Source organism: Hylaeus volcanicus, chromosome 2 (genome assembly GCF_026283585.1).
Source record: "Hylaeus volcanicus isolate JK05 chromosome 2, UHH_iyHylVolc1.0_haploid, whole genome shotgun sequence".
In the NCBI taxonomy this organism is placed as follows: Eukaryota; Metazoa; Arthropoda; class Insecta; order Hymenoptera; family Colletidae; genus Hylaeus; species Hylaeus volcanicus.
The window spans coordinates 15,638,435-15,652,878 of NC_071977.1; the positions used below are offsets into that span (position 1 = coordinate 15,638,435).

The 14,444-nt window shown below is 39.1% G+C and overlaps 2 protein-coding genes across 2 annotated transcripts in view; one reads left to right on the forward strand and one right to left on the reverse strand.

Annotated features, from left to right (window-relative positions):
* Positions 1 to 2,471, forward strand: part of LOC128872849 (putative fatty acyl-CoA reductase CG5065) — a 35,982-nt gene extending 33,511 nt beyond the window's left edge. The window contains exons 5-6 of the mRNA XM_054115939.1: positions 104 to 311; positions 1,544 to 2,471. Of these exons, the coding sequence (XP_053971914.1) occupies positions 104 to 311; positions 1,544 to 1,847 (512 nt within the window). The 3' untranslated portion in view covers positions 1,848 to 2,471. The remainder of the gene's footprint in view (positions 1 to 103; positions 312 to 1,543) is intronic.
* The window catches only part of LOC128872848 (calcium homeostasis endoplasmic reticulum protein), a 65,740-nt gene extending 60,923 nt beyond the window's left edge, over positions 1 to 4,817 (reverse strand). Inside the window, exon 1 of the mRNA XM_054115937.1 lies at positions 4,707 to 4,817. The gene's annotated coding sequence lies outside the window, so the exon portion shown is untranslated. The remainder of the gene's footprint in view (positions 1 to 4,706) is intronic.
* Between the last annotated feature and the right edge of the window lie 9,627 nt (positions 4,818 to 14,444).

The following is a 14,444-nucleotide window of genomic DNA, read 5'->3' on the forward strand; positions in this document are numbered from 1 at the left end:
ATATCCACATTATTCTCTTTTTTAATCAATGCGCCAACATAAACTGTCAGGGTACTCAAATCTATGGAGCAGCACTCAAAATAACGCAAGTATGTTTTTTCAGGTAATCTCTGGTACCCAGGAGGAAGCCTCACTACGTTAAAATTGTACCATTGGGTGCGTGTAGTCCTCTTCCACTTTCTACCCGCTTATGTGCTAGACGCCATTATCGGTTTAACTGGAAACAAACCGTTTCTGGTGAGGGTGCAACATAAAATCAGCGCTGGCATGGAGTTGCTACGATACTACACCACGACAAGATGGGAATTTCGGTAATTGGACGATGTTGTACTGAAGTCACAATTTTTTTCGAGGTTTTAGGACGACATTTGTCGTTGGAAAAATTAATCTGGAGCATTTGGGAGTTGATCGATCTTGAATCATCCAGAAGATCTTTGAATTGATTCGAAATACGATTTAGTATTCTTTTTATTTATTCTTATATACATCTACATATACACATTTATACGCATACATTGTATATACATTTACAGACTGTCTCACAAGAGCGTGTCGGCTATGTTTTTGTAAATATTTATATATTTGTACAAAGTTTGATATGAGTCGAATCTACACCCAAACCACTAATACATATTTACCTAGTAAGGTGTCCAATATCCTCCATTAGCAATTATAGTTTAGCACCTTCTCTGCATGCGTTCTACTAATTTGTCAAAAATTATCTGGCGTTGGCTCACGAAAGTAGTGATTGTGATTGGAGCAATACAGTGATCAGTGACGGATCTTTGTTTTGGGCTTGGTGTCCTATTAGACATGCTTGGTCTGTCCGTGGAAAAAGAATGATACAAAGAAGTGCAAAATACTCCATAAAAGTGCATGTTTGGAGTTGATTTATCGCAAGAGGCTTCGGAACTTCATGTATCTTCGCTCACAATCTGAATGCACAAACAATGCTGAAATTACATCAAAGGAAACTTCTCACATCCATGAAACGTTGGTTCAATCAATCCAAAGACCAGTGGATATTGCAAGAAGACAAGATATTACCATACTATGGTGATAACGATGGTATAATGTATGATCCATAATAAAGTACAAACTAAGAAGAATGGGTATCACCAAAATAAGAGCAATTGTACACCATCATATTGGAAAGATATGGAGGCCGTTTCCAGCATCTTACCACAAAAAATTAATAGAAAGCATGCCGAAACGGTGCCAAGCTATAATTGCTAATGGAGGAGATTGGACACCTTACTAGGTAAATCCATATTAGTGTTTTAGGTGTAGATTAGACCCATAGAACATTTTGTACAAATATATAAACATTCACAGAAATATAGCCGCCACGCTCTTATGAGACAGACTGTAGAAGCACGATCTATCATTATTCTCATTTATTCTGATACACATATACATAACAATACATATACATTGCACCTGCATTTATAAGTATAATCTACCATTCTTGAAATAATAATTCAAACAACATAAATTTTACTAGACCTTTTAAACACTAATTCCACCAATCGCTTTCTTTCAGAAACGATCGTGTGAGGGAGCTATGTCTCGAGTTGAATCCCTCTGACAGAGAAGAATTCTTCATGGATACGAGAATGTATTCCTGGGACGAGTATTTGTGTCGATACATGTTGGGTATCAGGAAGTATTGTTTGAAAGACGATCCGTCGACTATACCCCGTGCACGAAAAGTTATCAGGTACTTGTACTACGCTGACTGGTTTGTCAAGATCGCCCTCGTCGTTCTGTTCATGTGGTTCATCTACTCCTATATAAGACCGCACAGAGAATTAAATGCGACATCGTTCGACGTTAATGAACTGTAGACATACTTTAAAGCAACGTTATGACTTTACCTCGTAGTGATGATATTTTTACGTATACCTTGCATCTAATTTTAAATCGTACGTTTGTTCCTTTTATCAAAACAAGTTTTATTTTTCGTTTCGAACGATAAAGGGACACCTGGAGAAGGTACATCCAATGGAGGTATTGTCGTGCCACGATGCATAGATTTATCGTGGCGCGACAATACTCAAGTGTGAAGTACGATAATAAATAGACTGGGGATGTTTATGCATTTCGTAGTCAAGATATATTAAATATCGTATTAGGTGTGCTAAAATGTTCTGACCTTTAATATACAAAATACAATCTTTATTTAAAAACAAACAAAAAGATATCGATATACGAAATATTTATATTAAACATTAACACACCTTTCCAATCCCACTAGAACCAGAGCAAAACTTTGTTGACATGCGTATTAGGCCTTGGTGTCGATTTCGAAAGTTGACCAAAGTCGATCCATGATTTCCTACATTTAGCGTTATAAAAAATTCGGTCTTTACTGCCTGTAATGATTTTGTGCAGAAAGTCATTTTTCAGTGACTTAAACAGCACTTTTTTCAAATGAAATGCGAAGTAGATGGAAATTTGAATATTGCCATCGTAAACACTACTTATTCTTTAGATATACGTATATATAAAAATAAAATAAAATTTAATAATAGTTTCAGTTGCATGGAATCCACAACTCAAAACTTTTTGGTGCATCTAATACTTTCATTAAAGTCATAATTCTCCTTCTGAATCTATGAATATATTAATTTGCATAAAGATTCGCGGCTTAATGGTAAGTAATAAGTGATAATTCTTTGCGATAATGCGTACTGATCTCGTTTGGTTGTCTTCTCTTTTAAAAAGCTATGAGAGCGTGTCCTCCTACAATAAATCCAAAAAATGTCAGCGGCCTCTCTGTTCCCTTAAATTACTTTTTTAAAGAATTTACCTCTAAAATGATATTTGTTTAATATCTACAAGTGCTTTGTCATTTATTCGTGATTTGATTGGATGCAATAGGAAGTTAATAGAATAATTATACTTTTATGTGCTAAACACATAGGATGCAGTATGATCTTCGTCGAATGTACTGATAAATAAAAACAGTGAGAAGAGGAATCTGTACTGAGACAGCTCAGACTACTCAGACAGCATTTTCGTGGAGAAAGTATATACAGTAGCAGTAATCAATGTGGTCATACGCTCGTAAATATCGACCCTTTCAAGTGGTTCCAAACCGTTTGTCGTCGCATTCAGCGACCTTTTGGACGCTAGTAGGAACGTGTTTTCGAACAAAATCCGGCGAGCACGGATAATTTATTGCTCAAGTACGAGCATTACATAAATGGACCTCACCTTAACCACGCGACTGTTGACAACCGCAGCCGCGGATAGCAACGATCCGCGTACGTTTAATCGAATTTCTTTATTTAGTCGAAACCGACGCGGGAGAATTCCGCGGTACTGTTACGAGCCAGGGCGATAGCGACACGCTTGTGAGCCCTGCGAGTGGGTTGAATTCAAGAATCGGAGAAGATACGATTAGTCCTGTTTATTTCAATGGATCCAAAGATTGAGGATGGAGTAGAAATCGCAGACGACTCTGACGCGAAGTCAGATAGCTGCTGGGAATTGGTATCTCCCGGTAAAGGGTAACCGTAGGGTCGGTATCTCCCGGTAAAGGGTAACCGTTGGGAAGGTTAGGTAAGGATTGAATCGTATCGTTGGAATATAATACGCGTCGTGGATAAAGCCTCGCAACTATTAATTCTAAACAAATAATAACTCGAGCGGTAAAGTTATTATGTTGTGGGGTCGTTACGCTGATTAGGATTGCTTATTCCAATGGTGAAGGTTTAATAATGATTTAACAGACCTTTTAAGGTTAACAAATGATTATATATTCAAAACTGAATAATTCTAATAATACAATTGTACAGTGTCGTGTTGTCGCGGTTAGTGTATGAATTTAGTTACTTAATTGTTGCACGGTGTTAACGCACTGGCGATGCGGGGGTCGAGAATGCTTCTATGCCGTAATAGATTTTGTACCGTCCTCGCGGATCTATATGATTAATGTTGATCGAAAGGCATCTGAGGCCCGATCTCACTGAAGCGCAGCTCTGAAGACGATCGACGTGACTTTACCAAGTAACTCTTTCGTACTAATCCCTCGAGTAACGAAAATCATGGGTTTATATACCCCTAGATATTGATGGGGATACGGCAGTGATTCCCATATATGGAAATTTGGCGGTTGAGATTTTCGTTACTCAGAGGTGAACATCTGTGGGGCTTTAGGGAAAGTTTAGATAAAGGGTTACCGACGCAACGTGAGTTAAAAGATGATTCCGCGAAAAGTATGGTACAGTTGCAGGGTGCACTCCGGTAAGACCAGACTCCACATTCCAAGGGGTAGATAAAATAAATGAACGCGAGCTTCGAAAAGAACGGGTGTGCATACGTAACAGTACACACAAAGTATCCGAAGGACAGAAAACGAATACTTAACCGGCGCGACTTAACTCTATGGGGGGTCTCGCTAACAAGAATCCGCCCTAGAACCAAAATACAGTGGGAAAAAGATTACGCAGGGAATTAACGGCAGCGCGTTTCGAAGGGGCCCTCTCCTTTGAAACGCAGCGCGTTCTCAAACCGCGCAAGGTCACGCGGGAGATTCGCGAAACGGACGGAGGGAAGTCTAACGGAGTTCACCTCCGGTGGTGGTCCTGTCGCGGACGAAAAGGGTGCTCCGTAGCACGCTCGCGGACACCCACACACGATTCGCGCTAACACCCAGACGCACACCACAAAAGAGAGAAAACCCAGCCAGTGGGCCCTACCTGGAAGCTGCAGGCTCCGGGATTCAAGATTGGCCTCTTAGGGTCCTCAGTGGGAGAGTTCGCCTGGAGGCACCACACACCGCGCACACTCGCGATGAAGAAATAAAAACGACAATATTCGTTGGGCACGACTAAAAGGGGGGGCTCGCTCGCACGTGTGCTCTGTTCGCCGCCAATCCGTTAATTGATCTCTCTTCCAAAATCGATCGCGCATCGATCGACGTGCTCCTCTCGCCGCCGCCTCGCGGCTCTCCCCACCCAGGAGCTGTAGGGGCTCCTTACGGTGTGCCACCACCATGGCTTCTCCAGGCTTCCCCTCGTGGCAACTCCAAGGGGCGATGGCAGCAGACCTTTCCTGGGAGGGTGACGAGTCCTCTTGGTGGCGGCCACACCGGGGTCCTGGGGTGGAGAACACCGCGACCGGCGACTTGCCGCGCTCGCGCGAAGACGCGGCTCTATTCGAGAGGGGTGAGGGCGCAGAAAAAAAGGGGGTCCCTAATGGCCGCGGTTCACCCATACCTCCACTCTCGCGAACCACCTCCGGACTGGGGTGTCCGGCGAGGAGGGAGCGAGGCCCTTCCGGGGGTCAGGGTGTTTTCGGGACGGGCAGAAAAAGTCTGCCCCGTCACATACAATAATATAGAAAAAGAAAGGTCAGATTTAGTTCTTTAAATCCTCAAAAGTATGCACGACACATGACAGAAAGTCTTGTTCCAAGAAGTTTAAATGTTACTGATAAAATGATTACAATAATATAGAAAGGAGTTCGTTGTTGAAGTCGAACGGAACGGACGTATAATCGCGAGTGCTATTTACATCCAGTTCTGTGACTGTTCTTCGCTGTAAACTTCGAAATCATAATAAGTGCTAATATTATATGAACGATACAAACCAATTAAACAGGATTTCTGAGTACAGGGATCCTTCAGTGAATTCTCCTAAAGTATTCCAATCTACTGTTATCAGCGAACCAAACATGCAATCCTATGCTGCAGTCGCAACGAACAACCCTTTCCCTCGTAAAGAACAGGCAATTGTACTGGAATTGATTAAAGGAATACCCATCAAAGACTATGTGTGCTCCCTCGCCAAAATTATTCAACCTAAGCAAATTCTTTTCATCTCAAGGATATCAAATGGCAGAATTTGTGTTCTCCTTGACTCCACGCAAAGAGTTTCTCAACTTATCTCGAAAGCAAAGGAAATAATAATTAACGATCAAAAAATTGAAGTAAGACCTCTAATTACACAGAGAGTAATACTATCAAACGTCTGCCCCTCAATACCTCACGATCATATTGAAAACTTTCTTAAACAAAATAGCATCCATCCATTTCATAAAAGCTGGTATCCAAGAACCTGGCTTCTCGCACATCCTAAGCTTCCGACGCTCAATCTACGTCAACTTCTTTTCTAATTACATATGACAACACTCAGTACAGAATTTTTGCAAATTCGGACAAATTGAGCTGCTTCCTCTGCGGCCTTGAGGGACATGTTGCCAAACAGTGTCCCAATAACAGCCAGAAAAACACCGCCGAGACACATAAGAAAGATACTACACCATCACCGTCTGAAATCAAACAAACAGAGACAGAGTTTATATCCCCCACAATCTCCGAAGCAGAACTAAATATTCAACGATTCCTTCGTCTGTGCCTACTAAGAGACCCTTATCAACAACTGACAACAGCTCTACACACATCAGCAATATCTGCAATCTTGAAAAGCAAATCTCTCTTTCCAATATTCTCAATGACGCACAACCATCTACTTCAAAACTGCTACATAAAAAATTTAAACGTCCAAAACCGATAACCAACATAATCGAAAAGGTTGCAGAAATGCTTGAACCTGCAAAAACTATCATTTGCAATGAAGCATACAACTTTCCACTTAATTATGTACAATTCAAAAGTTCTCTTGAGAATGTTTTCGGCGTCGAAGACGCTACATCTGTCGCTCGTATGTACACGCGGGATATACAGCCTCTATATATAATGATAACAAAGATCTATCCTACCTTAAAAGACCGCAGTATCAAAAACAGGCTACACAGAATTTGCAAAAAGCTGAAGAAAGACCTACCTGATCTTCCATCAGATGAGCCATACTATCAGGAGCGCTCATCAACTCCTGTCACTACTGACTTAGAATCCGACATCGATTCTGAATACGGTCCACCACATCTTCGAGCGCTCTCAACGCTTTCTTAATTATATAACATGGCCGGTATCACTCAATGGAACGTTAACGGATTTCTTTCACGCCTTGAATCTATTAAAGTACTTATCAACGAATTAAATCCTTCCATATTCTGTGCCCAAGAAACAAACTTCAAGAAAAACTGCAACATCGATTTATCAAACTACACATCCTTCTATAAAAATCGAACTCAATACAACCATGCAAGTGGAGGAGTCGCCATATATATCAAAAGTAAATTCCATTGTGAGCATATTCAAATTTCAACGAATCTAGAAGCCTAAGCAGTCAAAGCCTACATACTCTGCTTAATCCACATAGTTACAGATCAACGGATATAGCGGTAGTAACATCGCCAAATGACGTTCTACTCTCAAGTCCTATAGATATAGCCAACTGTTTAGCAAGAAACTTTGCTAAAAATTCAAGCGATATTAACTACAGTCCTTGTCTCAGAATAATCAAATCGAACACCAAAGAACTTAGCCTATCGGATATTCCCTCTTCCGCTAAATCCCCAATTGACGACTCATTCACCCTATCAGAACTTGTCTCAGTTTTAAAATCTGTCAAAATGTCTAGTCCTGGCCCTGATGGTATCCCCAACTGTCTCCTTAAACAGCTCCCTCAATCAGGCATAATTGCTCTCCTCAGCTTATATAACCGTATCTGGACCCTACGAACTTTCCCAACTGCATGGAAATTAGCTACAATTATCCCAGTTCTAAAACCAAACAAAAATAAACTAAACTGTGCTTCGTATAGACCTATCGCCTTAACAAACAATATTTGTAAAATCCTCGAAAAAATGGTCAATGCTAGACTGATTTGGAGCCTTGAATCAAAACATCTGCTTTCTAGTTGTCAATTTGGATTTAGAAAATTCCACTCCACCTCGGATCATTTAACTATCCTTCATACAGCTATTTGCAATGCATTTGCCAACAACGAACATCTCACAGCCATCAATCTAGATATTGAAAAGGCATACGATATGATATGGAAAGAAAGAGTTCTACGCATCCTCGAGTCGTTCGAAATTGGAAATAATATATTAGCTTTTATCCTTAACTTTCTAACTGACAGATACATTCAGGTAAGAATCCAAAACACTACATCTGACTTAACACGCATACAAAATGGACTTCCTCAAGGCTCGGTTATCAGTGTGACCTTGTTCATGATCGCAATTGATGAAATTTCAAAAAACTTAATCCCTCCAATTAAATGTTGTCTTTTTGCTAATGACTTTACTCTTTTTTGCTCGGGCAAATACATTTTCGAGCCAAAAATTTCTTCAAAATGCTCTTGATAATCTTTCTTTATGGGCCTCCTGATCAGGATTCATCTTCTCTAAATCAAAAACCGAATGTATTACTTTTTGGAGAGGCAGAAAAATCCTATCTTCTATAAATCTTACTTTGGACTCGGAATTAATCCCTCAAGCAGATACGATCAAAATCCTCGGCCTGATATTTGACAAAAAACTCTCTTGAATAAAAATCTTAAAAATAAATGTCTAAAAAGACTTAACACTTTGAAAAGCCTAGCCTGTAAAAGTTGGGGTGCTGATAGAAATACATTATTAACCATTTACCGAACCTTGATCCGATCTAAAATCGATTATGGACATGTGATATACGGCTCAGCAAAGGAAAGTACCCTAAATATGCTCGACCCCATCCAATCTTCCTGTCTAGGAAGTATCCTGGGCGCCTTCTGCACCACCCCCACATCCAGCCTGGAAAGTGAACTAAACGAACCCCCCCGGAGTTCGCTTCGGAACGTCGTTCGATACTGTTGTGTATACAAATAGTGCGGACCAGTTCCTCGAATAGATAACGATTTCATATAATTCGAGTTTCCGAATTTATTCTATTGAGAAAATACAAAGTACAATAGTTCGGTTATTGGCTTTAGTGGTTTGAACAAAGTGGTGTCGTTAGCAAATTTCAACAAGATAGTGTGCCGAAAATTCAAAATTTTCAAGTGAATAAAAATTACAACATAATGGAAGGTGAAGGAATGAGTTATGCAAATGCAACAAAAAATGTGCAATACCCTAAGAAAGATCAAGCTATAATTATTGACTCCATAGAAGGATTCACAGTTAAAGACTATGTTAAAGAAATATGCAAATTGACAAATCCAACTAACATTCGATTTGTTTCAAGAATTTCTAACAATAGAATCTGTATATTTCTTGCCTCCAAAGAAATAGCCAACGAATTAACCGACAAATCAATAACCCTGGCAAACATTGACATCAAAATAAGACCATTAATTTCAAGAGCAAAAAGGATAATCCTATCAAATGTCTGTCCGATTATACCACATGATACTATCGAAACAGCTCTCAAGAAGCATAACATAAAACTCGAATCAAATCTATCATACATCAAAGCTGGTATAAACGACCTAGGTTGCTCACATATTATGAGCATATGTCCATTTTGACGACCTCAAAAAAGTTCCGGATTCCTTGCAAATAGAGTACGACGACATCAACTATTGGATCTTCCTGTCATCTGACTCACCTATATGTTTCGTCTGCAAGAAGGAAGGGCATTTAGCCAAACATTGTTCCGCGGGCCAAAGTATGTCAACACAAGATATTCCCTCTCGTGACGGAAACAAACAAGACCTGATAACAACAACCTCACTCAACTCGAAGACGAAAAAGAACCAATCTAACAACCAAGCAACCGAAGAAAATATTCCAAATTTTACTTCCTCTGTATTGGAAGGTACTTCAAACCCTAACAACAAGGAATTTTTTACGGGAACCAAAAGACTCATTTCTGCCGTATCAGAGTCTATTTCAGATAACATAATGGAAGAATTTTCAGATTCAGAAACTAGCATTGACTCGTTATACAATCCAGAAAACAACAGGGTAAGAAGTACACCTGACAATAATATAAAACCCAAGATCTTTAAAAAACCGAAAACCTCTTCACTTATAGTAACAAAGGAGAATTTAGGTAAATTCTTATCCCCAATAAAGGAAGTGATTCAAAATCACGGTGACGAATTTCCTTTATCATTTGATAACTTTTCAAGCTTCCTAGATAAAGCAATTGCCAACCCTTTAGCAGCAGAGATTGCAACTGAATATACAAACGACATTACAACTTTGGCAAAAATGATGAGAACGTTTTATCCTTACCTTACTGAAAGATCTATGAAAAACCAATTTAGCAGAATTATCAAAAAACTAGAAAGAAAAAAAGAAAGCGCATATAACATAAATAATATATAAATGACCACATTTCATAACAAAGATTTAAAATTATTGTTCTGGAACCCAAGAAGCATCATCAAAAGAAAAACGGAACTTCCAAAAATTCTCAGTGATATAGATATATTTATATGTGTGGAATCCTGGCTCTCCGAAAGAAGACGCGAAGACAAAGAATGGCACTATAGTGGTTTTAAAACTTTTTGGCCGGCATAAAAATTACTAACGTTAAGCCTACTCTAGAAATCATCGCATGCTACAGAACCCCAGGTACAACTCTTTCTCAACTTAAACGGAATGAAATATTTGGAAATATATGGAATGAATAATAACCTTTGAAAGGTTAATTTACACTGACATAACAGGAAGTGAGACTAGGAAAGTTTACAAAGGGGTTCCTCAAGGTGGCGTCCTCAGTCCACTCCTTTATAATATTTATATGTCCAAAATAACCGAAAAACTACCAGAAAGTGTTACAGTCTCACAATTCGCTGACGATATCGCAGTATACTGCAAGAGAGCTTCTACTGATGACATGTAAAAGACTACTTGAAAAATCGATTACTGTAATCCATGACAACTTGTATAATTTAGGACTAGAACTCTCCCCTCAGAAAACCAAATTTATTCATTTCAATAAACGTAATATTCAACCAGGGCATAAAGAAATTAAAGTTAGAAATAATACGATCAAGTCATGCAATGCAGCTCGATTTTTAGGTATAGTCTACGACTACAAGTTGACTTTTAGAAACCAAGTAGACCAAATCCAAAAAAAATGTTTCAGAGCCATGAACATAGTTAAGTTTCTCAGAGGTACACGGTGGGGATCAGATCCTCAAACACTGATAATATTATACAAGAGTTTTGTGCGATCTATTCTGGATTACGCCTGTTTCATATATTTTCCAACACAATCACAACAAATTGAGAAGCTCGAAAAAATACAATACATGGCAATCAGATTAGCCCTTAGATTCAGAATTAGCACGCCAACCAATATCCTTTTAGCAGAATCAAAACTGCATTTAATACAAGAACGCTCAACATTTTTATGCAATATTTATCTTAACAAAACCTATTCCAATAAAGGTGTTCAAATTTATGAAACTGTACTTCGTTTGAAAAGAAGGATAGAAAATAAGAACAACAAACGTAAATTCAGTCATCGACTATTACATCGTTGTATCGAAAGCATAGGCTGTGAGGATAATCACATTTATTCGGAAAATCACTACAATATTTACCTTCACGATTACAATATTATTACTAATAATATTTATACTAACATTGAATTCGGAAAATCACTAAAAGCACTTAGTAATCCTAATATAAAAATTGATGAACTGCTTTCCAAAGAAAATTCCTATGCAATTTACACGGACGGAAGCAAAATTAAGAATTCGATCTCCGTAGGAAGTGCGTGTATTTGCAGCGACCTAGGCAAGAATGTAGTGAGAAGCATAATTAGCAATTCATCAATTTTTACTGCCGAATGTATCGCGCTGAGAGACGCTGTTGACATTGCTCTAAGTGTTCCAAACAGAAACGCTCTAATCTTCACTGACTCCCTAAGCGCGCTGCTCTCCTTAAACAATCTCAAGTTTGATATAAAAACCAATCCGTACATTTTTGAAATAAGAAAAAAAGTTTACCAATTTTCAACACTAACCTCAAACAATAGTCAAGTAAAATTTTATTGGATACCAGCGCATATAGGGATTAAGGGAAACGAAAATGCAGATGAATTGGCAAAAAGCGCGACGAATACTAGTTCATCAAACTCGATTAAAATCCCATACACAGACTTAAGAGAATACGCCAAAGCAACAGCAATAAATAATACCTACGATTTTATCAGTGAAAAAGGTCTATACAAAGGCGTAGAATATTTTAGTAAGTACTTCAGCCGAAAAGCTAATCCCTGGTATACCAATAAAAATCTACCCCGCGAAATCATAACAACGATTAACAGATGCAGATCAGGGCATTATAACCTTGCATTCTCACTGGCTCGAATAGGCTTTATTAGTGATCCGCAATGCCAATGCGGATATGAGCGGCAAGTCATAGACCATATTTTATGGCAATGTTCTATATATGATAAACAGCGAGAAAAACTAATAACAGGATTACAGAAATTAAAATACTATCTCCCCATGAGGTCGAGTATCCTTCTCTCAGAACCTACTGTGTCAGTCTGTAACCTCTTGCGTACATATTTCAAAAACTGTAACTTAAAGATTTAATTATCAGCAACAATGTACTCTGTTTTACGCATTATATATTATGGAATATGTAATTATGTATGTATTGTGTAAGTAGCAAAATAATCTCTATAATGAGATTCTAATTGCATTAAATAATAATAATAATAACAACAACAACAACAAAAAATAAACGAACCCCCCCTGTATATTAGACGTAAATTACTATGTTCTTCTAAATTACTATCTTATGTTCTTGCAACATCATCCATTCCTAGTCATCCTGTCAATAAATATTTTTTACCAAACAACCTAACTACAAATTCTAAGAAAAAGCACTGCCCCAAACCTTTATCTGTAAGAATAACATAACCTTCCCTCAAATTGAAGATCGCATTCCTTTCCCTTACCCTTCATGGATCCTGATGAACATACCCTTAATATCTCTTTTTGACGAACTCAAACGTTATGTACGTAACTCAAACAAAAATAAGTTTACCATCTTCACTGACTCAAAATCAGCTCTTGAAGCCATCAGCCAAAAGTCTCATTGTGATACTATCTTATCTATTCAAAAGCTTATCACTGAAATTCAAAACACAAACACTCTTATTAAATTTATATGGATTCCTAGTCATCTTGGTCTTAGAGGAAATGAAGCAGCTGACAAGGCTGCCAAAGAAGCTTGTAATTTAACATCCTGGGACGTGAACTGCAAAATCAGTATGCCTGACGCAAATTTATCTGTAAAAAAATCCATCATAAATTTATGGAATACCAACTGGATCAACGGTACCCGAACTATACTCCATAGTTTAAAATTTAACGTTCACGAAATCCCTAAACTCACTTCATTATCTAGAAAAGACCAAGTTGCAATAAATCGTATACGCCTTGGCCACACAAGAATTACCCACGACTTTCGCATAACAAAACGTGACCCACCTAAATGCCCATCATATGACGCCCGCTTGACCATCCAACATATTTTACTAGAATGTCTCAAATTCTCATCGGAACGAACGCGATGTTCCATTAAGAGTGACCTAAAGACGAACTTTGACGAAGACAACAACATCAGAAACGTCCTCCTTTTCTTTAAATCTGTTGACTTGTACAAAGAGTTATAATTATGTGTACGTAACACTTCGCCCTCTACACTTATTAAAAGTATCTACACTGCACTGTATACCCAACCGATCTGTATATACACTACCGGACAAGCAAACCGGAACGATTCTTCAAATGCTCATAACTATGAGAGTTTTCAACCGATTTCGGTGAAACTTCGTGAGGAATAGTCTTCAAGCGTCTTCTGGGCGTGTGCAAAGTTGCATTAGCGAGGGTTGATGTGAAAGGATTAATTCACCCCCCTAAAGGCGAGGGTGTAGAAAAACGTCTCTTTAAAACAGGCCAGGGATGACGGAAGGGGTTGAAAAATTCAGAAAAACCTTTGGGCACCCTTGGGGGGGGGTGGAATAGCTTGCAAATTTTCAACCCCCTTCGTAACGGACCACTTCCACACATCGGAGGGCGATGAAATTCACCATGTTTATTCTCGATACATTAAGGATGAATGCCGAAAAAGTCCCGTTTCGAAAACTGCCCCCGGAGCTGAAGGGGGGGGGAGGCAGAGGTAGGGGTGGTCCACCCCCAAGTGTAAGGGTTGGAACGTTGTCTCGTTGAGTGGATTACATGTCCAACAGTCCCGGGCATCGGGGCGACACAGTTTTGATGTCTTTTTCTCGCGTGAATGGCAATCAAATTCGAAAATGTCGTTTTTTGGGGAAAACCCACCCCCCAACTTCAGACCCATCTGCAGGATGAACGAGCAACCCCACGTCAACGCCGTTCATGGTATCGGATGCGCGAATGCTTTATTAACAGGTCCCCAAAAATTCAGATTTTTTCAATCACGCTTTCGTTGTCAAATCGGAGCAGATTTGAAAGGCTAGTAAGTGGGCCGGACGGAGTCGGCATGCAGAAGCGCTTGGCGGGTAAGCAATCTGCCATTCTCCCGCTTTCCCTGCTTAGGCGTTTCTCGCACGATCGTACCGCTATCATACTACTCATCTGTGTTACTTT